The sequence below is a fragment of the Sitophilus oryzae genome, unplaced genomic scaffold, assembly GCF_002938485.1.
Source record: "Sitophilus oryzae breed Bouriz unplaced genomic scaffold, Soryzae_2.0 scaffold_476_pilon_pilon, whole genome shotgun sequence".
Taxonomy (NCBI): domain Eukaryota; kingdom Metazoa; phylum Arthropoda; class Insecta; order Coleoptera; family Curculionidae; genus Sitophilus; species Sitophilus oryzae.
This window is the reverse complement of record NW_022147058.1, coordinates 657,752-683,921: the sequence shown is the minus strand read 5'-3', so window position 1 is coordinate 683,921 and position 26,170 is coordinate 657,752. Positions and strand designations below refer to the sequence as shown.

Sequence of the window (26,170 nt, the reverse complement as noted above, 5' to 3'; positions counted from 1 at the left end):
CAAATGTCAATTATGACATGAGAAATTGAGTGACAGAATGACTCCAATCGTTCAAATAAATATAACCTTAGAAAGTAAATTTTCTGTGATTGTTGTTGTTAAGCAAAGAAAAGGTACATTTGTTCCAATTCTGCAATCGTCGTTTTTGCCATTAAATCATAAATAAATATGATATCGTATCGTATTGAATTTAACTGAAGATTTACTTAAAAAATTAGTTAGGGTAAGAAAGTCAAAATATTGTATTGTTTTGACAATGATTATTACTATTTTAGAATGTTTTCAAATGGAATTTCTTGTAATCTTCCGTTTAGCTGTATGAGTGTAACTCGAGATTCAGGTTCGGATGAATTACTACCAGCCAGGATGGCCAGAGAGCCTGTTTTATTAAATGTGTATGATATGTATAAAATTAATGAGTATACATCAAACATCGGGCTTGGAGTTTTTCATTCTGGTAATAATATTTGTATTTTACTTACTCTCATATTTTATAGTTGAATGCATATTAACCATATTAATTATGTAGGTGTAGAAATTTATAATACAGAATATGCTTACGGTGGTCATCAATATCCTTTTACTGGTATTTTCGAAATTAATCCTAGGGATGAAAAAGAGCTAGGAGATCAGTTTAGGTTTAGGTAAGTAGCAGGTAATTATGTTAAGTTACTTATTATACATATTAACCTTTGAGTTTAATAACATAATAATAAGTAATAAAATAATACAAATGTGCCTAAAATATTTCAGCATTTTGATTCTTATGAATTATAGTTAGAATGGATTAAGTTACAATTACAAAATATTTTCAAATATTTCAAGAGTTTGGAAAACAAATAAAACTACCCTTTTTATGTTTGCAATTAGAAATGCTACACTTTTTCCCATCCCATGGGCTTAGCTAGGTTTTCATTTAGGGTGGGGCGAAAAATATCAAATTAGGTACCAAAATCTTTCTGCCTAGTCTTATTACCTCATACATTACTCAACAAAACAGTAAGTTTGTTGTATGTTAAATGGTAGGGTTGCCATATGTTCAGATTAATCGGGACATGTCCGGATTTTTACAACATCCGCCTGGGTCTGGGCGGATTTTTCATAAGCGTCCGGATTTTAATATTCCCTTTTTAGAAATGTCGTATTAATGCAAAATAATATCTTACTTTTAAAAAAATTACCTAAAAAATCGTCATAAATTCAGTAGTGTAATTTCTACTTTGTTTTAAGCTTTGAAAGTTATAAATGTATTTTTTTTTAAACGTCACAAAAGTATCTTTAATTTTTTGCGACGTGATTGACAACATAAAAAAGTAACACCTAGCCATAAAAGTAAAGCACCATAGGTTAGGCATTTTACGCCTAAGCACAAAAGTACCATAATATATTATTAAACTGACATAAAGTGTCAAATACAACGAGCCTAACCATATAGTCTAAGAGCTAGCAACGTTTTCGAGAAAGTATTTTAAGAAAGCTGGCTCTTTGATATATAGGGTGTTCCAGAAATAAGTGCAAATGTTTTAACTGGTAGTATAGTTCAACCCCAGAAACACGCCTATGAGGGTTTTTTCGCGAAAAAAAATTTTTGAAAATTCGAAATTTTTTGAAAAAATTTTTGGAAATTTTTTTAGTTTTTTGTTAAAAAACATAATTTCTTGATAATATGGCAACATAGGTATTAGATTAAATTTACAAGAAAGAAAATCCAGAAAAGATCCAGTGGTTCTCAAAATTTTAGCAAAAAATCTTTTTTTTTGGAAATTTTCATAGTAAAATAACTCTGTTATTTTGGACTTATTTGAAAAACGATAAAGAGAAAATATGTTTTTTTTATCGAGATTTTAATCAAATTTGGCACAAAAATACTGTGGCACCCGAGAATCTGGCCATTAGTTTTTGGTGGGGGTAGGGGGTTGGTAGGTGGGTATGGGAGGGGGTTAAAAATTTTAAAAAACCGTAACTCCAAAATTACAGTAGCTAGCGAAACGCGGTTTTCAATTTAAGATTAGGAATATTTGCAACAAAATTTGTAATAACATCAAAATCAGTCAAAGTCGCAGTTTTTGAGATAATTAAAACTAAAAGAACTGCCTACCAACTTTTTATTAACATATTTTAGTATGGGCGGCTATACGCGCCTCACGGCGCCAATTTTTTTTAATTAAATGAAAAACAAAAAATCCGGCGACGACAGTTTTTAGAAGGGCCATTAGCTATCTTTTAGTAGAAAAAGCAACTTTCTAGAGCAAGTCGTTACTTCAGTAGAGACGACACAGATAAACATTAGCATTTTATATATGTAGATGCTCTCTGGAACAGCGTGAAGGCTTCTGGCTGCCGATACCATATACGTATTACTTTTTACAAATATACTCAGCCTAATCTCCAAAAAGTGAAGCCCAAACAGTGAAAGAACAATATGGAATTCTGCATAAGTCTATTTCACCCGGATATTCATTTAACTGAGCATGCCTCACCTGAAGAAGTTTTCATTGGTCGATGTTTTTAAAGGGAATTGGTTGACTGACATTTCCCCTAACCTTCAATTTTATTTATATTTTTATTATTTATAACACATCATCATGGAGTTGGAAAAATATCAAAAAATAGTTGGAAACAATAAACTAAACAAAATCACTCTTTTACGCGCACAAATAAAAAGTAATCCAAACAGAACTAAAACAACAATTAATCGGAGTTGGCGCAATCGCAGTTCAATCCATATCCGGGTGAAATAGACTCATGCAGTTTTAATGTGGAGCTGGGTTATGTTGTCTTTTTCTTACGGCACAGAAATTGCACACGGGGTTAAATAGGGAACCCTGAGTATATTTGTAAAAAGTAATACGTATATGGCCGATACACGTTACACGTTGCGTTCACTACTACGCATCCGAAGAAGATTCTATATTGTTTAATTAGCGCTTTAAGTTATTTTTTTTAAATAGCGCCTTGTTATGATCTTTTTAAAAATATACCATACTCTATATTTAATTACATAAATTAGGTATGTTGTCCACTCATAAACGAGAAATCCCATAAACCGCATGAAAATGGGACACCCTGTACACATGCGATGCGCAGTAGTGAACGCAACCTACCGGCAGCCAGGCCATCCTAAACTTATCTAATAATTAACAAAACAAATGTAATACAACCACAATAATCCTTCAAAACAAATAAAAGTATCAAATTCTACTTATATACACTACGGATCATAAACCCGCAAACGCCATTCGTTCTGGCGATAAAAAAAAACAAATATTTAATATATTACTATCAGAATATAAACGAAAAAAAAAATAAAAAAAAGTTACATCCCCAGCCGGACTTCAACCACTGACTCCTCGCTCCATAGGCCGAAGCTCTACGCGCCGAGCTATGGAGACTTGCTGGATTTTTATTCAATAGGTACTAGAATTTAAAGCGCTAAACAAAAAATATAGGATCTTCTTCGGATGCGCAGTAGTGAACGCAACGTGTATCGGCAGTCAGACAACCTACACGATGTTCCAGTTCCAGAGAGCATAATAACAGATATATCAAAGAGCCAGCTTTCTTAAAATACTTGTTTTTTCGACGTTGCTAGCTCTCGTACTAATAGTTTCTCGATATATAATTACTTACAATTTGCTTACAATTTATTACTTTCATACCTGGGAAACTTATTATAAGTCTTTTATAGTGCAGTGCCCAGATACTTTTACCTGGGAATTCAATTACTGTGAATAATGTATTAATGCGAAAACTTCTGTATTGTGTTTTATAGATAAAATACTAAAATGTTTACCCCATTTATTTCCTTGCTTTTAATTTTTTATTTTAGTAATTTTAGTAAATTCTTAGTTATATTTCCCTCTTAATTTTTTAAGAGGGGAGAGAGAGATTTTTTATTTTTTTTTTCCTAAGTATATTTATTGAAATAAATGCATAAGCTATATGTACCTATTCTGCTTATATTCTAATCGTTGAAATGTTGATTGAAATCGAATTATACAGGCTGGCGCCGCGTTATATACAAAAGAACAAAAGTTTGTATTGAAGTGAAATTTTGTGAGTATATGTCAGTCAATTTACAGCATTTTCTAAAATTAAATAGTACTACTGGGTGTCTCCAAAAAAAGTTACACATCAAAGTTGTATTTTTTGTAATGGAACACCCTATATATTAGTGGATTTTCGGATTCTAGTAAAAAAATAAAGGCCAGTATTATTAGAAAAATATATGACTAAAATGTTTATTTTTTGAAACACACCGTAACTAAAAATGGGTACCTTAAAACTTTGATGTATTTTAAAGTTTAATATATTTTGTTCTAGGGGGCCGATTTTGATTTCTAAATTAAAAATGAAACTCCCCATCTGTTAATTATTCGAGGGAAAACAAAATGTTGATATTTTGGTGAAAGTTTGAAACACCCTATGGAATATGTTAAAACAGCAAGAAATTTAAAAAATAATTTTATCATCTAGATACACCCTTTCTCCATAGTCTGTTTTTTGGTTCATCTAATTAGCTTTATTTTTGTTGGAGATATTCCCTTTTGAAAAGACGCTAACATTTTTTCACAATTTTTACGACTTTTTATTAAAAGACCACGCTTTTGCTTTTGGTTCTAGTCAATAGATCTAGTAAGTTCTGGTTCCGAAGCAGGCCTTTTTGACATAAGATTTGCTTCATTTAGTCTTCTTCTTATAGTCTATTAGTTAATATGTACGTTCCTTAGGTGCAATTCATTATAAATTTGAAAAGCTGGCAAACGGCGGTCTCTTAGCCATAAACTTAGAATAGTAAGTCGATCGTCTCGATTAGAAGTTCTCATACGAAGGTTCCTGGACCTCTAGATTGGCGTCCTTATGGACGTTGTCATAATTCAAAAATCACTCAGTATACTCTATGGTATTAAATTATTTTTGAAACCGGAATTTTATAGCAAATTCACTGAACTAAACAAATGTAAAGCATTTCATTTGAAAAACTAAAACTTAAGTATAAAAATATATTTGACTCACCCTGTATATCTATAAAAATATTTTTGGAATGAGAACTATTAAACACATATTTTGTAAAAGATTTGGAGTGAAAATCCCAAATACGAATCCTGATACAGATCTTTTTCGGAACATGGACCCATCTTGTATGTATCCATTTGTATATGTGTGTTTATTTAAATACTAAAGTAAAAGCAACGAATTTAAATGGGTTAACTTTGTAATATATCGTATTAACAATACAATACAAAAAGTTTTATCAAAATTCGTTCACAGTAAATGAATTCCGAGGTTTGTATCCCATTAGGGCTTAAAGCGCTCCACTATTTTCTATGATTACTTTTAAATCTCTTTATATTATTTGGAACATTTAAAATTGTTTAAAAAATTATTTGTGGCGTTTGATTTTTTTTTTGGAAAATAGCATATTCTAGTCGGAGTAAAAATGATTTTTTGTGCCTCGCTTGTATGTCGTACAGCCTCGTCACAAAAAGTATCATTTTTACTCCTAATAAAACAATATACTATTTTTGCTCTTATATCGCTAAAAAGTTATGACGTCCGAATTTTGTCCGGATTTTTGGGAAGGCTTCGGGAAGGCGAGTCGAAGGTACGACTGCTCCGACGCGCCCCCGCTTGACTTCGCCGCTGGTATTGAGTAGGCTGGGGACAATTTAGGTAATATATTTTAAAAATGCAATTATTCCGTGTCATCATTATGACTTTTTTTATTTAATTTTAATAATACAAAGTAACTATTTGAAATATATAACTAAGAAAAAATATGTCTGCTCGTGTTGGAGTTTGGCAGTGGAATTTTCCTACGGTCGATCCTATCGTCTTATCCTTTGAATGGTCATGTACAGTACTACCATCTGCTTATGGTCGGTCACTTCATACGTTCTAGCTTTATTTTGTAAAGATTATGATAACTGGACATATTTTGCAATCAAATCACCACAACTAATTGTATACATTTTACAGATTTTATCATACATTTTTATATCAAAACATTTATTTAAATATTTTAGGCAAACTGTTCAAATAGGCTATACTGATTTTACAGAAGAAGATGTTAGACGAATTGTAAATGAATTAGGAAAAGAATTTCGTGGAGATAGATATCATTTAATGAATAATAACTGTAATCATTTCTCTGGATCTTTCACAAAGGTAAGTTAAATAGACTGTATTCATCTAAACAAAATATATATATATACAGACCTGGTCGTTCTAATTTGAATAGTCTTGCAGCAAGAAGCAAGCAGCAAGATTTACACCATTAATATACGAACAATTAGTGTGGTGTAATTGCTTAATTCCATTATTATTTGTACCTCACTAATATTTAATTATGCATATCGGTAACCCAGCATTTCTTTGTATCTTAGATTATCAAATGCTAATAACATGTCTACCTTTTATCTTTGTCTTACTCACGACAGCTACGAAACGTACAAGAGTGCAAAATTTATTCAAATTCTTCTTCTCCTTTTATCACACATATTTTCCAGTAAATATGTACAGGGTGGGTCAAATTCGACGCTTTTAAATGGAAACATCTTTTTCTATAGGAGATAGACGAAAACTAATATCGGAGTCTGGAGCTCAATTTTCATCAAAAACATGATGGTGAAAACCGCAAATCAATATTTGTTACCGTTTCGGAGTTACGGGGTGTTCTTCAAAAATGTGCATTTTTAACAAATCGCTGTTACTTTTTTGCTATGGAAAATTTTGTATTTCTATGAAAACATTTTTAAAGCACCTTTTTACGTAGAATTTAATAGTGTAAGTATAATTATTTTTAAATTAATAATTTAAGTGTTATCAACAGAAAAAATGATTTTTTATTTGGGACACCCTCTATATTTTTAATTAACTGAAAAGAATTTAAAATTACCTTTCCAAAAATATAGCACACTTGATATTTTGTTATAATCCCCTTCGAAATACAGAATTTTTAAAAGTTCGCCACTTTTAACTAGTAGGCTTTGGACCCCTTATTGATGATATGCCCTTAATGGAACTCGAAAACATATTTTTCCAGCAAAACGACGCACCGCCTCTGAACGCTGAAGTTATCAGCAAATTTTTGCAGCCAACTTCAAAAATAATTCGATAGCTAACCAAGATCCCAGCCGTTGGCCGTCGAGGCCGCCTGACTTAGTGCCCATGGATCTAATCCTATGGATATATTTGCGGAAGAATGAGGTTTCTTATTCTTCCGTATAATCTAGACAAGAATTAAAAATATTTATGAGAGGGTATCTTTTACCCCCACTGAGTTAACGAATTCCGCGAGAAATTTTCAAAAACTGCCCCGTCTGTCCATAACAGAAGACGGTCGATGTGTCGAACACTTGTAGCAAAATCTCATGTCTTGGTTTGCTATTTATTTTTATTGTTATTAGATATAGTTTAAATGTGTTGATGTTGGTTAAATATATTTTAAATTGTTATATAATTCTGCATCTCTCATAGGAAATATTATTTTCGTTTTAATTGATGCTCACAGCTAGAATTTTTTTGCATTACAGCCGGTGCCGCTCAAAGCCTACTTATTTAAAGCGGGCGAATTTTTATATACTCTATATCTCGAAGAGGAATCGAGCAAAATATCAAGTTTGCTATATTTTTGGAAAGATAATTTTAAATTCTTTTCAATAAATTAAAAATATATAGGGTGTCCCATATAAAAAATCAAATTTTCTGTTGATAATTCTTAAATTATTAATTTTAAAAAAATTATATTTAAACCATTAAATTCTACGTAAAAGGTGCTTTGGGAATGTTTTCATAAAAATACAAAATTTTCCATAGCAAAAAAAAAACAGCGATTTGTTAAAAATGCATATTTTTGAAAAACACCCCGTAACTCCGAAACGGTAACAGATATCGATATGCGGTTTTCACCATTATGTTTTTGACAAAAATTGAGCTCCAGACACCGATATTAGTTTTTGTCTATCTCCTATAGAAAAGGGTGTTTCCATTTAAAAGCGTCGAATTTGACCCACCCTGTACATTTATCACATCGAGGGAATGGAACGTGCATTGGGCAATACTCGTCCATCTCCCTGTTCTCTCAAATTGTGTTCGCGTTTTTAGTACAGTAAAATTGTTATCTGAGTCAAATAATAATTTCTCACTCAGATTTGTATATATACTTAAAAATATATGATTATACCTTTTGCTTCAATTGGTTCCTTTGCTTAATTGCTTCAATTTCGCAATTGTATAGCCGATTTTATTGCCAAACATATATATTTGGTACTAAAAATTACTCGAACCGCAGTAACCACATAGCGACGTGTTTCGCTCCAGCTGTCGCGCTCTTAGGGTCGTGATTTGGTCGGTCGCTAATAGTAGTAACTGGTAATTACGTAGCGACGTGCGATCTCTACCGCGATCTGTTTCGCTCCAGCCGTTGCTTTCCTAGTGTGCGAACACAGTGCAAGCAGGTTTGCCGCTTACTGGTAGTCAGCGCCAATCTGGGCACCTATTCTTGACATCGTTCGCAACTTTGCGTATACGCATCACGTGTATTGTTATAAACAGGGTATCCCAGAAATAAGTGCAAGTATTTTAAGGGGTGGTAGATCTCGATTAGAGGTGGGAATTCTAGTTCCTTGGGAGGAACTACTTCCTTAGTTCTAGTTCCTCCAGAGGAATAGTTCCTTGAACTAGGTCCTTAGTTCACAATAGTTCCCGACTAACATTGACATTCTCGTTGCTTGCTAATGGATTTCGTTTTCAGTCAGAACTATTCACCCCCAGTTTACTATTCAAAATTATACAGATCATTATAATTTTTATAATGTACGAAATATAAGAAGACGTGTAATTGCATATGTTAAAAACATATAGGTAAGTTTTATAGCAGATAAAAAAATTAAAGAAACTCAAATCAGAATTTAAAAACTATATCACAAATCAATTGGAGGAAATAATACGAAAAATTTACGAAAAAATGTATTTTTCCTCACTTCAAGCTTGTTGTTTTTGCCTAACTTCGTTTTATAAGATATTTCTTAATTTTAGGGACATAAAGTGAAACATTCCCATAAAATATTTAAAAAAATGTGGTAATTACGCCGCGCCGGCTGTGGCAATAGACAAGGCCGAATCCATCGTCGTCGCCTTGTATTATATCGCGAATCTGCCGACTGAATAGATTCCCGTGAACTAGTCTTTTAATAGTTCCTCTATGTCCGAATCCGATAACATACGGATGGCACTCCCCACGCTTGCCTAGCATCAATCACGCTGGCTGATCCATACGTAAACTAGTCTTTTATTTAGTTCCTCTTGTTCCTTTAAGTCCAGATCCGATAACACACGGCATACGGCTGGCACTCCCCACTCCTGCCTAGCATCGATCGCGCTGGCCCGATCCGTTCGTACGTAAACTAGTCTTTTATTTAGTTTAGTTCCTCTAAGAAGTGTCTAGCCCTAGCAGTCAACTATTAAGCTTGACCAATCAGGTTGGTTAGCGTGGTTATTTGAAGGGTGTTAATACATTTGTGTTTGTCAAAAACTCTAACGTGATTGGTCGGGCTTAATAGTTGCCTGCTAGGGCTAGACACAAGTTTCCTCTAGGTCCGGATCCGATAACGTACGGCTGGCTCTCCCCACTCCTGCCTACCATCGGGCTACGCGCGCTAGCCGATCTGTCGCCGTCGCATATTATTCTATATCGGTCACAGTCTCGATCCCGGAACAGGTTCTGAGGTACTGGTTCTTTGAGAAACCAGGAACTAGTTCCTTTCATTCCGGGATCGGAATAGTTCATTGGAACTAGTTCGTTCACGAACTACACACCTCTAATCTCGATAAAAGAAACATATTTCTCTTTATCGTTTTTCAAATAAGTCCAAAATAACGGAGTTATTTTACTTTGAAAATTTCCAAAAAAAAATAATTTTTTGCTAAAATTTTGAGAACCACTGGATCTTTTCTGGATTTTCTTTCTTGTAATTTTAATCTACTACCTATGTTGACATATTATCAAGAAATAATTTTTTTTAAACAAAAACTAAAAAAAATCCAAAAAAATTTTCAAAAAATTCCGAATTTTCAAAAAAAAATTATTTAGAAAAAACCTCATAGGCGTGTTTCTGGGGTTGAACTATACTACCAGTTAAGTTAAAATACTTGCACTTATTTCTGGGATACCCTGTATATGGTTACATAGTAGCGCCGCGCTGGCGCCGCGCCGCCTCGCGCTTATAACCTTGAAAAATTAAAGCGTGCTATCAAATCGGCTAGTTTCACAGTGAAAGCAGGCAGGCACCGTCAACCAGCGTTCATCGGCGTTCTCGCTTTTACCGGAACGAAAATTTATTTATTTCTGCTTGTGCACGCGCCGACGGCGCACAGGGGGTATTAAGAACTAAAAGTTGGCCATAATTATGTTTTATGATTTTTTTGCTTTTTTGCTAGTAATATTAATTATTAATTAGAGGAGAGGTTGCTAATATGGAACCCCATTTTGTTTTTCCTACACAATAATTTTTCCTCTACTCTGAAACCCTTTCCACCGATCAAATAGGGCCATTCTGTGCAAAACCAAGCAATTGGATGAGGATGCTAGAACAAGAAAGTAATTTGTATATTATAGACGATATTTGAGCGAGGATGGGTGTTAAATAGGGTAAAGACTATTTCCTTTAAGAATCTATTTAAATCAATGTTTTTTTTTTTTTTTTTTTTGGCAGTGGCAAATATTGGCAAGATTTTTGTACATATTCAATGCTGGAGACTTTATGCATTGAACGGATACTAATTTCCATGCGGAATATTGCCGAATAGTCTCACACCTTATAAAAAATGCCTCTGATTTTTTAAATATAAAACATTATAAAGAAATAGAATAGAAGGAAACGTTTCAAAATAAAAATATGGCATAAAACAGAACAGAGCAAACAAACAAAGCTGGCTCTGTATCCATCATGACAGTTATTATGAACAATTTGCAAAAAAGCACTACAAACAATTCCACTATTTTTATAATCTTAGAAATATTCAGAATACACTCAAGATAATTCATACTTTTAACTGAAATATATTATTTATTTGATAGTCAACTTACGACTTAAAAAAGCTAATAACTAATAAACGTGCTTACATTTAGTATTTATAGATTTGTATTCAGTTAAGATAAAAAATGAAAATAAAAAAATATCACTTTTGGCCAGGTTTATAGACCAAATACATCTATGTGCGGCCCCGGCGAGGCGGGCGCGGCGTTTGAATATGGTTTGGTTAGGTTAGGTTAGTTAATCAGGTAAATTTCCTCTTAATTATCTACTTCCGAACCCTGCTCGCATCTCCGAAATAGCCATATACAATACACGTGATGCATATACGCAAAGTTACGCATCTGTGTATTGTTATATGGCTTTTTAGGAGATGCGAGATGCGAGCGATATTTGAAGATGCGAGTGGTCGGTCCCCAGAGACGGCGCTGGTTGCCGGAAAGCAGAAACCTGCCTCCACTATGTTCGTACCCCTAGAGTCGCCGATTCGTCTGTCGCGAACAAATGTAACTAGTAACGACCTAGACCGCGACGTGGTTCGCTCCAGTTGTTGCGCGACTGTTGGAGCGCTCCTAGGGTCGAATGTTTGTCTGTCGCGCTTTGGTCGGTCGCTATTGGCGTTGATGCTTCCGTTACAGCCCGTTACGTTACTTTCGAGATTGCGATTTTCGGTACTTCTAGGTACTAGGCATTTTTGATTGATAATAAATATATGTTAGGTACAGTAGATAGTTACAAATAAACATTTTTACAAAAATAAGAAAAAAACAAAGAATAAATATGACCGAAAAAAAGGAAATTTGTAAAGCTGCTTTCAATTGATTAAAAATATAATGCCAATTAGAGTTATCTGCAAAGAAAGAGAATTACATTTTACTAACGCACGGGAATAAAGTAAGGCTGATTTTATTTTGATTATTTGACATGAACATTTTACTTTTTCACCAATAAGGAATATACATAGATAAAAAATAGCATATGGCTGTGGTATTTTGAATAATTAATGATTCAAATTATGTTACTTTTTATTGTTTAAGCTAAAATATTTATTAATTTAATAAGTAGACAGATTTAAAGAAAAAAAGATAGAAAAACGAAAAAAACCAAACCAAACCAAACTCATCTTCAACAAAGTTGAAAATTCATGAGATCTATTATTGACCTAAAATCACTATTAGGGTTTCCGGAACCGGTGTTGTTTTTAGGAACCGGGAACTTCTGTACCACGCATAGAAAAACTAAGGAACCGGGATTTCCCGGTTTTCTCAATACTTTCGGTGCTATATAGCTATTTTTTGTTCAATGATGGTGCAGTTTGCGTTTTGTCAATCAGCAAGCAAGGGATGGTTTTGAATAGTGATATCTCTAAAAAATTGATTTTTTTTAATGAAAATAATATCAAATTGTAATAGTAATAGGAAAATTGAAAAAATATGAATACAAGCAAAGAAAAAAACATAAGTAACTTAAAATGTACATCAAACAACATAAACCAATTTACTAAATTTGAAAAAAAATCTTACATTTTTGAATTATGCATTTTAAATTGCATAAAAATGTAACTTAATGAACAACCTTATACTAAATAAAAAAATAACATATTTGAACGTCAACAATTGGTAATAAGAACGCCAAAAGAGAAAAGAAGTAAGCACAATAAGTAGCATCATTACATACTTAAAAGAGATTTTTCCTCTCTGTAGTAAGATCTCAGAAATGAAAGTGCGTCCAGACTAGTGTCACTCAAATAAGACCTAATCTTATTGGAAAGTAAACCAACCGAAGAAAAAAAACTCTTTTAAGTTTGACACTAGTTTTGGCGGAATTGTTAAAAGAAAATTTAAAATTTAATCTGTCCAATAAAAGAATATATGTCGCCTGTACACAAGAAGTGACACAATTCAAAAAAGTCACTTTTATCAATTTTGATATAAAATGAGTCCAATGAATATGTATTTTTAACTTTAACTTTTTTTCTCCTGTTAAACACGCGAAATTAGTTAATTCGCGAAATATCCGGTTAAATCGCGAATTATTTATATGCAATGGATAGAACCTGAATATGTGTTAATTTCGTGTGTTATCCACCGCAAACAGGTTAAAACGCGAATTACCCAAGAGCAACCGTATAAAACGTTTATTGAGTTAGTATTGTATCTTTTGTCAACAAGGGCAGCAATTATTAGTTATTTTAGAGATTGTTTATGAATATTAGAGGGGTCAGGTTAAAAAATACATCTACTTATAATATTAGACTACTAGCGTGTACCAGCGACTTCATCGCGTCGAATTAATCATTTGTAATGGTGATGATAAAGCAAAGCAAGAATTTCCATTAACATACTGTTACGTTTTTCGTCGCTTCCGTGTGGATAGAAAGTCACAATTTATTTAAACACAATTTATTTAACACTAATTAACAAAAACAATAACAATTAAAAGACTTAAAGAACTATTTATAACTTATTTACAATTTATCTAATTATTTATCTAACAGAAATTTATTTTGAATTAGCGCGGCGATTGTAACTGTACGCGTCGATCGGTTATTTATCTGTCTCCTTCAGGTTTCGGGCATTGGCTTATATATGAGAGAAACAGACAGTCCAGACATATCTCGAAAATTCTTAGCGGCGTTCTTCGAACGTCGGTGGGCGTATGAGTCATAGCCGAGTGGCCAAGCCTAAGGCCGAGTTCACACGGTACGGGTCCGCAACAATACAAACTGGATAAAATTTTCTCACATTTATGTCAGCATGAGATAAAACAATATGGCGATATTATTATATAACTTGGTAATATTTAAGGGGTAGTTTCATCTCGTTGGAATTTGACTTTCGAAAGATCCGTAAAAATAAGATTTTTACATCAAGCAGTTTAAGCAGAATCGTGGTTAAGAAATCACCCAACGTTTTGGAACACCCTGTATGATTTTTTAAAAAAATTTCAAAATATGTAAAAAAACAAATAAATTATGCTTGTTTAAGCGTTTTTCCGAAAAACTAACCATTTTTTAAATAACAAATATTGTAATATTTGAGGAGCGTTTTCATCCTCTTGGAATTAGAAATTCGAGAAACCCCTCCTTATCGAACCTCTACACCCCACAGTCAATCCGTTTGCCAAAAATTAGCTTTAAACGTCAAGCAGTTAAGCAGAATCGTGATTACTCAATGTTCATATTTTAGAAACACCCTGGATAAATTTATAAAAAATCTTAAAATATGTAAAACAACAAAATAAAATATACGTGTTTAAGAGTTTTTCCGAAAAACTCACCGGTTCTTAAATAAAAAATATTTTAATATTTGAGGGATAGTTTTACCCCCTTAGAATTTGAGTTTCGAAAAATCCCTTCTTATCGAACCTCTACACCCTAAAGTCAGTCTGTTTTCCAAAAATCAGCTTTTTACGTCAAGCGCTTTAAGCAGGATCGTGATTAATCAATGACCAGATTTTTCGAAACACCCTGTATACATTTTTAAAAAATCTAAATAAAATATACGCGTTTAAGCGTTTTTTCGGAAACTTGACCGTTTTTTAAATAAAAAATATTGTAATATTTGAGGGGTGGTTTCACCCTCTTGGAACTGGAATTTCGAAAAATCCCTTCTTATCGAACCTCTACACCCTAGAATCAACCTGTATGCCAAAATTGAGCTTCTTACGTTGAGTGGTTTGAGCAGGATCGTGATTAATCAGTATGTCAGTCACTTAAGGATTTTATATATTAGTATAGAAGAGCTAGGCAACGTTTTCGCGAAAGTAATTTAAGAAAGCTGGCTTTTTGATATAACTTTTACTATGCTCTCTGGTCCAGAATGCGGGCCGTTTGGCTGCCGATACACGTTGCGTTCACTACTGCACATCGAAAGAAGATCCTATATTTTTTTATTTAGTCCTTTAAATTCTAGTATTGAATATAAATCGAGCAGTCTCCATAGCGCGGCGCGCAGAGGTTCCGCCTATGGAGCGAGGAGCACGAGTTCGAGACCCGCTTGGGGTATAGAACTTTTTTATTTTATATTCGTTTGTATTCTGATAGTAAAGTATTAAATATTTGTTTTTTCTTTGAATCACCAGAATCATTTAATACTTAACTATCAGAATATAAACGAAAATAAAATAAAAAAGTTTTATACCCCGAGCCGGTCTCGAACTCGGACTCCTCGCTTCATAGGCGGAGCCATTTCGCGCCGCGCTATGGAGACTCGCTCGGTTTATATTTAATACTGGAATTTAAAGGACTAATAAAAAATACAGGATCCTCTTTCAATTTCAGCGAGACGGCCCGCACGCTGTTCCAGAGAGCATAGTAAAAGATATATGAAAGAACCAGATTTCTTAAAATACTTGTTTTCCCGACGCTCTCGTACTATATGTTTAGGCTATGCATATTAAAATATATTTTTTACAGATTTTAGCTGGACAAGAAATTCCACCATGGGTTAATCGCTTAGCCTATTTTAGTAGTTGGGTCCCATTTCTAGAAAGATGCTTACCTAAAGAGTGGTTGACCCCTATGGCACTTCAGCATTCGTTAAGTTGTAGACAAGATTCAACATGCTCGGAGGCGTCCACATCTTATTAATTTGCCAAAGATTAAGATTACCAAGCGTTACATTTTCATTACTTATTTAAATCAAACGTAAACTTTTTTCAGAAAAAAAAAATACATTATTTAACACAAACAATTTTAGGACAGTTGTTACAAAAATGAAATACATTTCATATAAATAAGTTGACTACTATGTTTTACTTTACAACTCTGTATATGGAATCGCACATAATTTTGTTTTACTAATATTGTACCTTTGTTGAAATTTAGATATTGAACGCTAGCCAAGAGAATATTTTAGGTACAATACATTGCTTTAAAACACAATTTTTAGTGAGAACAATAACTCAAAATGTACAGATATATGTTGATTTGAATAGTTCACATCATTTTTAACCTATTCACAAAGACTATCAAGTTGTAGTTGAAGATTTAAAAATGTATTTCAATTTTTTTAAGTGTATTTTTTTATAAATTCAATGTTAATTTAAATTTTACATTCATATCTATAAGTAAAATTCTATATTATGGTTTGAGAGATAATCTTATGATTATTTATAGACATAAAATCATTTAAGTATATCTAAATATTTAGAACCTAAGTTACATTAGTAATTGACCATCTAAAACTAAATATATTTACATTATATATCCTATGTATCTTAAACAATGGGAGGTCTTACCAAGAATTGTGTTTTATATACAGGGTGTGCCATGAAGTTTGCAACAAATGGGATTTTTGTATTATTGAGTTACTAAAAATGTTAAGTGTAAAAATAACTTTTAATGCACCAATTGTTTTACTGCCCGTAATGAATAATTATTGTAAAAAAAAATGTTAATTTTCAGGCTACCCGCTTTTGTTATGTTGCTGCATAGACAACAAAAATACTAAACATACTAAAATAACTAACAGATATACCTATATCAAATAAATTTAAAATAATTTTATAGACTTTCAAACTAATTTGATACTCTATTATTTTGTTATGTCGTTTTTTTGATATCAAACAAACGTTAATTATATAGGGGACAGGAAAGAAGAAATCATTGTATTTAGATTAATTCCTGTTGGATTAACTCTAACTGTCATTTTTTCGTTTTTGGATTGAAGTAAATTTACATAAACATTTTTCAGCATTTCTATACAAAACAATTCTCATTTGTTGCGAAATTTTTGGAACACCCTGTATATGTACTGTACAGTAATGAAATACAGTACATAATATACATTTTGTAATTTTAAACATAAAATTAAAACTTGTTATCAATAATTAATGTTATCAATAATTTCCGATTTATATTAAATTTTTAAAATGAACCATAGTGGTAAATTTATTTGTCATTAATTTGTTACGGATCAAAATCAAACATAAGAAATGTGTTATATCAAGTAAATTCATGGATATATAACATATTTAGATTTTACTTTAAATAAAATGCAAATATACGTGTTACTATTTATAGAGGAAATTTAACGAACATTTAATGAAATATTATTTTTATTTGTTGCTATAGTTTCATCCAATATGACTAACAAAAATTGAATTTGATATATTTGCTAATAAAAGACAAAATACTGAGTTTTCAAAACTAGATACAAATATAGTCTTAATTCATAGTAGTCGGAAATCCGGTTAATGTATTATCGCATTTTTTTGAAAAACAATTTGAGAACTTTTTTATATTAAAAATTTTGATTGGCTGTTTGAAAACAAGATTTATATGCATTTATTTATCTATACCAATTTATTGGCCTATTCAGCGTTTTGTATTTTCCTTTTGCATGTTAACTAAACTTACATGTACCTATACTTTTATATTTTTATTTCATAATATTCGTAGTAATTTATTTAGAAGTATTACATTATTTTTTTCTGATATATTTCACATCATTATGTACCCTAGAAATATTTTTTGATTTTTAAAGATTTTTTTATTAGGATATGTTTCATTTTATTGCTGTATAAATGATACATAGTACAAAGTGTTCAATTTTAAGGAAATATGACGGTTTAAAATGTATACAGACTTTATTCTCTCTTAATAAATTGGAAATGTTTGAATAATTTGATAAATTAAAGTTATGGAGACTTCTTATGTCTTTTTCTGTCTTAACTTTCCCTGTACTATGATTTTGCAATACATTTTTTTTCACCATGGTTTATTGCAATGGGTTGTTCATAGCTTAAGTAGCAAAATAAATTATACAGGGTGACAATTTGAAAACGAACAGTATTTAATATTGCCTCTACCGATGATAGTATGAAAATTTTTGGCGAAACACGTCAATTTACATATCAAGGGGGACAATTTTTGAGGCATTTGTTGCCGTGTTACATTCAACCCCTTGACCCCCAGGGCACTTACCCCTAAAATTTTAAATAGCAACCCCTATTTTACCATTTTTATGTTTCTTATAGAATTCTACATAAACTGCATTATTTTTTTGAGAATTTTATAAGGAACACAAAAATAGTAAAAGAAATAGGAGTTGCCATTTAAAATTTTAGGGGTAGGTGCCCTGGGGGTCAAAGGGTTGAAAGTAACACGACAACAAATGCCTCAAAAATCCCCCTTGATATGTAAATTGACGTAATTCGCCAAATTTTCATACTATCATCGGTAGAGGTAATATTAAATACTTCAAATCGTCACCGTGTATAAGCAAATATAATTGTATATTATTTTATATGTTATTGAAAATTGAAATTCTTAGAACTTGCTACAAAATGGAATGATCCTTGTACTGCCAAAAAGGGCCCATTTATAGAACAGTTTGGTAGCATAACAGTTCTATAAAAATCGTATACAACTATTATAAGATTGTTTATACAGCTTTATGCAACTACTATAAAATTATTTTATAATGCCATTATTAGTAGATTAAAATACAATCGTATTTTATTTTATAGTGAAAAATATTAGAACAAAATAATATTTTAATTCTGTTATGAATTGAATATAGGTTGTGTTATTTGTAAAATACAGACTAAACACTTCCAAATAATTTTATATAGTATTTAAAAAAATCAAAGGTATAGAAACTAAAAAACTTAAAAACTGTAACTTAAATATGTTAAAACTACTATAAAAGCATTCAATACAACAATTTTCATTATAAAGCAACTCAATAGACAATAGTCGACGCTACTCGAATGATACGACTATTAAATCATTTTAGAATTCTATTTTGGTAGTTTGGAGAGGACTAGTCAGCTGTAGTTCGGGAACCGTTAGAAAGTAAGAAAATAGGTAGTATATTATAGTCTGTCCAAAGAGAGGATCCATGATAGTGACAGTTGCGTCTATTATTTTAGTTCACAGTTCTAGTCTTTTTGCAAAAGATCGAATTATTCTATACGCCTGCGACATATATAAATTAATTGGGAAGGTATGAGTGATGGGCATTATGATTATTTTTAGTGAATAGAATCACGCGGTTTAATTTCTCATAATGAAGCGACTCTTATGATTAGAGTTGATACGAAATACTGGAAAAGGGTACGGAGGAACAGGCATCAGCAAGTAACAGTCTGGAACAGCTATCGGTTTAGAAAATACTAGGTAGTTCAGTACGGAAGGCGCAAGGCGCGTACTCCAAGCCTTGCGGGAGTGTATATATCTTGCACATGGCGCCTCCTGATTGTCCCTCAACCTTTGCACCAATTTTGAAAATTGCAGCCGGAGGTATAACCATAGTTTAAGGAAAAGAGTAGTTGCACTCTCGCAAATATTTTCTGCCAGTTTTTGCAAGCTGCCGATATTCGACAGCGTTTCAGTTGAATTCCGTCTGTCGAGCTGCGAGGTTCGAGCGTTGCGTCCCAGCACAGAGACGGATTGACAAAAAATGAGTGCTTTACGGTGTGCTGCTATTAATTGTAGTAATAATTCAAAAAATTGTTCTTTGAGTTTTTTTTAGATCTCCATCGGATGTAAATCGGCAAGGTGATAGTAATTATCAATAAACATTTAATTATATTTGTTTATTTTAGAAGCTGAGATATTATGTAATTAATTAAATGTTATTATTTTTTTAGCATGTGGGCAAATCTTAGAAATAGTTTTTTAGATATACAGGTTGTCTCAAATATGCGCATGAAAATATTTTCTGGTCAGGGGATTTGCCATAAAATTTTCATTCCAATAATAATTTTAGAGTAAATATTTTGTACATCTAAAGTCTCCGCAAATTATTCATATTTTTTAAATGAAAGAATTTTATAATAGCATAATCTATTATAAATTTAGTGCACTGTATTTTTTTATGTTTTTTTTTATTTTATTTATTTTTTATTATAAGTGGTCGTAATATAACAATATTCAAAATATTATAGACAAAATATTGAGTTTATATTTGAGGGAAGAAAAGTAGCTTTAAACCACCGTAAATATACAGGGTGGCCCATTATTGCGAGGAAGTCCAATATCGTCGTTCTTGTCGAAGATGTGAAAAAATTTTTATTCATATGTTTCAAGGTTTATAAAGGGTCGTATCCTAAAATATTTTGTTATATACAGGGTGTCACAAAAAAGTTATGGTAAAGTTAATTTTATTTTTTTTTATTATTTTACATCATTCTATATATGGTATTTTTTATGGCGATGGCGTCACCAAAATCGGAATATTTAAATTGGTATATCTCAATTTTTTTAAATGCAACATTCTGTATATTATTTTTCGGTCAGATGCAGAATTAAAAAGTGAACATTTTTTTATTTAAAGTGTTTCTCTAAATTTTTAACGGTTTCGCAGATATTCGCAGTATTATATTACATATAGCTCTTTCAACAGTAAATTTTATCAAAGCCACCTAATATGATCTTTGTCTGATATTTTATCGTTGAAAATCCCATATGCAATGAAATACAGAAAATATTTGCAAAACGCCTAAAAGTTAAGAACACTTTAAATACAAAAATGTTAATTCTACATCTGAAAGAAAAATAATATATTTAAAAATGAAAATGAGATCTAACAAATGTTGTATCTCATTTTTTTAAATGCACATCTGAAAAAAAAATAATATACTAAGTGTTACATTTAAAATCGTAATATTTAAAATAAATATTACGATTTTGGTGACGCCATAAAAAATACCCTGTATACGATAAAGTAAATTTTTCTACAAGAATTTATTCTGGTGTCCTTGTCATGTTTAAGAAAACATAGCTATAAGTATTAATAAAGTTATATTCACTCTAGTTTTTTGCCACTTTTCATATACATATAATGTTTTTAACCAAAGTTTTAGTAAATAAGAAATAGAATGGCAACACCGCAGTGTGCTTTAAATAGAATCCAGTTATCTACAGAAAATTAAACTTGTTTTAAATCAAAAAAAAAATTGTAGAAAATCTCTGAAATAGATAATATAAAAATATGTCATTATATATATTTTTTCCGCATTTCTTCCCATCAGAAGATTTTCAGATACAGAAGAATTGTTACCTACACGAAATGTGAAAACATTCTGTTTTCAAGCAAGTTTTTACTGGATGATCAATTTATTTTATTTTATTGGGAACTCATATATTTCTAAATACATACCTGTGAAACTACGGCGAGTGCCACGACCACGCCATGACTATACTTTGCCTAGTTAATAGACCACAACTATACAGCTACGTCAGTGGTCACGGGAGGCGAGAACAAGGTCATATAAAGTGGCAGAAAAAGAACAAAGGATTTGACAAGGAGTAAATCTACTAGTTTCCTTATACTATGGTATAACCATAGTACCTCCGCAGCCGCCAGCTCTTAGCCCACGGCCACACAGAAAGCGTTTTTAGCGACTAAAACAAAATAACAGGATTACATAGGAGTGGCCCCACTAAAAGCGTGTAGCGTTCGGCGTGTCTCGCAAAAAACGCAAATGAAAACAAATCAGTTTGTTTTCTGTAGCGTCTTTAGCGATTTCTAAGATGAAACCCCGTATTAGACGGACGTTATATTTAATAATACAATAAAAATAAATTAAATAGTATGATTTTTTCCATTTTAGTGTTTTATCTAAAAATATTTTTATAGAGAACATCTACTGTTTAGGAAGATTCTATTAAATTCAAAACTTGGAGGAAATGTTTGAAAAAGTGTAGTTTGAAATGTTGAAAAAGTAATAAATTAAAGGAATATTTTTTACACGCAAAAAATAGGTTTTTACTCCAAAAAGTATTTTAACAAAAAAGGTTTTTTAACAGAAACAAATAGTTTTTTACGTGTAACAGTTTTATTCGCGTAAAATAATAAAAATAGTTTTTTACGTGTAACAAATGGTTTTTTACACGTAATAATTTGATTCACTTTTACAAAATTTGTATTAAAATATCAATATTTTTGATAAACACGTGGACTGCTCACAAACACACGTCGCGTCACTACGTATTTCTTCTAAGCCGTTAACACGTTTCGTTACAGCTAGCTCGTGTGTCAGGGCCATAGACAAACTAACAAAAGCAAGACGCGTCAACGCTGTACTGCAAAACGGTAATAAGTTTGATAAGAGTTTATTACCGCGCTTGCGTCAACTGGCCTTTTAGACGAGGACGGTTTACTTATGGATTGTGTATTTTGTAGTAGCCTTTTAGACAAGGATGTTTAATTAAAAAGCGTTTATTAAAATCAAATAAATTTATCGGTAAAATAAACAATAATTTCTGGACATAACAGATATAAAAACAAAAGTTTAATAAACGAAAACGTATTCCTCTTATTAAAATAACAAAAAAGATGATAAAAAAACAACAGTTATGGTAAACGAAATAAAAGCATTATTCTTCAAAAGGTACAAAAAAATTATTATGTATATTATAATATTAATAATAGGAACAACAAGAAACATCTTAAAAATATACAACTTTTTCAAATATAAAACATAAACTTCACATTTTCACAAGAATTTTCAAAAATATTAACATTTCGAGTCTATTATAAAATATAAAGCACAAAAATTCAAATCATAAAAAGATTAAAAAGATAAAGATTCTTATAACTTACAGTCAATTTGTAGGACCTTCGTTTTGTCTACGTTAGCGATGTAACCACAATAATATGTATAATCACAGTAATTATTATGTTCTTCATAAATGTAAAATGTATTAAATTATTTGTTTTCGTTTTGTACGCTAATAAAATAATAGTAATACCAAACAAAACGCAAAATCAGGAATTCAACAGTTCGTTCAAGGATGGTTCAAGGCAATAACGTTTTTCGTTTTATTTAGGTTAGGTTTGACGAGTGCGACTGCGCGATGATTTCTGACTCAACTGGCCAGCGCAAAAACAATAATTCGACTTCCTCAATCCTTTGAAAAGTCTTGCTTTTGTTAGTTTGTCTATGGTCAGGGCCGTCTCGCTAGCTCGTATGTCACGGCCTTGAATTTTTACTGCCAGCGCGCGTAAAGAAGTTTCACTCCAAAAAGTTTCATAAATCATGTCCTAAAATTGCGTCAGCAACTAGTAATATTTATTATTCTATTATATAATTATAATTATTTATTATATTATATTATAATATTATAATTATAACAACTACAAAACATAAAAGAACTAGACACGTATAAACTAAAATTCGTAAAATAAATGGCAAATAATAATTATTATTTTTACACACATCACTGGCACTAGCAGTAGATTGTGTTTGTCGCCGAATGCCCCGGCTCGTCCACAATTCAATCCCAGCATCTTTTATCGTCTCTTCAACGCTAACCGCGCCGATCTCGCCTATCTCTTTTCTCACAGGATTAATTGTTGAACGGGCCGGGAATCCACAAGCTTGCGACGTTACTAATTGACATCTTGATAGAAACTGCAGACCTGCCGCGTCTTTTGCGTGTTTTTAATGGACACAATCGAAAAAAACGCTTAAAACGGCAAAATCTCAAAAAAGCGCTTTAGACGCAAAACGCTAAAAACGCTTTCTGTGTGGCCGTGTGAAAATCCGAACTCTATTCGATTTTGCGTGCTAAGCTTTAAAACGTTTTTTTGCGCATAAAACAAAATAACAGGATTATATAAGAGTAGCCCGACCAAAAGCGTTTAGCTTTTAGCGATTCTTAATATAAAAAAAGACGAAAAAACGCATCACACGCAAAAAAGGCTTTCTGTATGGCCGTGGACTTAGTCTAATACTGAATTGAATTTTCGTTCAATTTTCGTGACAGTAATATCTGTTAATCATGGATTAAAATAAAAAAATATATATATTTTTAAAATTTTTATTATCCCAGAGGATAAAAATATCTTTCGATGAAAAGTAAATAAATATTTTGAAAAAGATAAAAGTATAATAAATACAAACACACATTTGTTAACACAATGAATATTGCCTAAACATATATAATACTAATAAAATTGTATAAATATATATTCTTAAAATAAATTACATTCTTAATAAATTAAATATAATATCATATGCATCTCAAAGTTAAAAATTTGAAATATTAATTGCAATTAATTTATAAAATTTAAAGGTGTTTATCATCACAAATAATACTTATGGAAAACATTGAATCAAAATTACACACCAAAAAAGAAAATGTATCTGTAATTGTGACCATTCTTTATTTTATAAATTAACTTGAAAGGTATAAAAGTCTAATTTGTGTCACATATCACAAATACTATATTGTCTTAGTAATATTTAAATAAAAATTGTACTGAAACTATTGCTATTATATATGTATATCGATTGTTCAAATATATATATCTCTATCATATGAAATCTAAGATATTAATTAGTTAAATAAGATTGCCAGATAAATATTATAAGATTAATAAAAATTAGTAGTACTTGTAATTGACTCTTCTGGAAATATTGCTGCTAAGACAAATAGTTAACACTAAAAAATATATCTTTAAGTAAAAAAGCCAATGAGTCACGGTACACTAAAGAAATTTCTGGAACAAAGAACAATTCTCATCTCCTTAAGTATTTATTTCTGTACTTTTTAGTGGCGATATTCCCAGGTTGAAATAATTTACAGTGAAATAAGAAGAAACGCATGAGGGAATTTGCATCAATTGAAACAGTTAAAGTACAAATATATTAGAAATAAAATATATATATATATATATATATATATATATATATATATATATATATATATATATATATATATATATATATATATATATATATATATATATATATATATATATATATATATATATATATATATATCAATACTTTCTTCATCACCATGTATTTTTTTTCAAACTATTAAAAAAACAATAATTATTAACAAATATTCGTTGCCTATATGTCTAATAATAATATTGTTGTATTCAATAATAGTTCTTTTTTAACTAATTTTAATTTGACTTGCAGAATATACAATAGATAACTAAATACAATTAGTAAATAAAATAATTATAAATTATTTGAAATGGTACAAAAATATACAAAAAAAATAAGTACAGCGCCATGTCTTAAATTCTAAAAAGATTTGATATAAAAAATTATAATATGAATCCTTGAATTTGAGGTAACTATTTAAAGTATTTACTATATTATTACATATTCTGAAAACTACACATTAGTGTAATTTTCAAAATTCAAACTCTTCGGAAATACAATATTTTAATATTTTTTGAGAAACATTTTAACTTTTATTTAGTTCGGATTTTCTAATTATCAATGTTACTAATTCAGTAAATAAAATGTTCCTTTGTATGAAATACCGATTAGTAAAATATATAAGAAAACGATTTCAATGAACGATTTATTCTAATGTAGTCGATTTAAATACAAGTAAATACGTTAGAGAATAAAATTTTATACAAATTTTGAAGTATTAATTTTTTAGACCAAAAATGTTCGTATGCAATATTACTTATCTCCTTTTAACTGTCATAGCTTGAACTGTGATGGTCTGCATGAGGAGAAGGCGGCGTAGATATATTTGAACTGTTGTTGCTTGCTATAGAATGACGAGGGCTGTTTCTGTTTTCCGTTGCCTGTTGAATATACCATAAAAATGTATTACATAAAAGATAAATATTTCAAGAAATTAAAAATCACTTATCACACTCTCAAAATCGGCTTCATCCAGTAAACTAAATAAGCATAGTTTTTTTTAATTTCCTATATGAAACGCATGTTACGAAGGATCAAAAATTCTTAAAATATGTGTTACACATACTGGGTAAATTTCTAATTGTCATAAAATCGCCATCAGCTGTTTCTGTTCGTTATTTCATATTTGAAATATTAAGTGAGGATATTAGAATATAGCAAGAAATTAATGTATTAATCGCCTAACCGTTGGCAAAATACTATTCAAAACGCCTTCGTAGTCAGTTTTAAAAATTTAATTAAATCCGGCAATATACCATAGATGAAATATATCAGTCCATTTCCGTCTTATTTGTGTTTAATACCATTAAGCTTCATTCAGAACCTCGAAGTTAGTAGAATAAATTAGTGGTTTCAATTAGCATAGTTAAGTTTCTCTAATTTCAATGTGGGCATTCATCAAAATTAGTGGTAGTAATTTTCAATTAGTAGAAAGAGTTGACAAACTTTGAACTTTTGGCACTAATATACTTCATAATGAGCGAATATTATGTCATTTT

The 26,170-nt window shown here is 31.0% G+C and overlaps 2 protein-coding genes across 5 annotated transcripts in view; one reads left to right on the top strand and one right to left on the bottom strand.

Annotated features, from left to right (window-relative positions):
* Positions 1 to 35: 35 nt before the first annotated feature.
* Positions 36 to 16,915, top strand: LOC115886270 (deubiquitinase DESI2). 2 transcript variants are annotated; one of them, XM_030905363.1, is made up of 5 exons: positions 36 to 113; positions 276 to 457; positions 530 to 644; positions 6,027 to 6,168; positions 15,454 to 16,915. In XM_030905363.1, exons 2-5 carry the CDS (start codon positions 277 to 279, stop codon positions 15,625 to 15,627), a joined length of 612 nt encoding a protein of 203 aa, XP_030761223.1. In that variant the 5' UTR covers positions 36 to 113; position 276; the 3' UTR covers positions 15,628 to 16,915. The 2 variants fall into 2 exon arrangements, with proteins under 2 accessions (XP_030761223.1, XP_030761222.1); XM_030905362.1 differs by having other exon boundaries at positions 54 to 223.
* Positions 16,916 to 24,766: 7,851 nt separating this feature from the next.
* The window catches only part of LOC115886266 (serine/threonine-protein kinase Genghis Khan), a 94,730-nt gene continuing 93,326 nt past the window's right edge, over positions 24,767 to 26,170 (bottom strand). For 2 of the 3 annotated variants that reach the window (XM_030905358.1, XM_030905359.1), the window contains one exon: positions 24,767 to 25,552. In XM_030905358.1, the coding sequence (XP_030761218.1) occupies positions 25,439 to 25,552 (114 nt within the window). In that variant the 3' untranslated portion in view covers positions 24,767 to 25,438. The remainder of the gene's footprint in view (positions 25,553 to 26,170) is intronic. The other variant, XR_004050865.1, reaches the window with a different exon arrangement.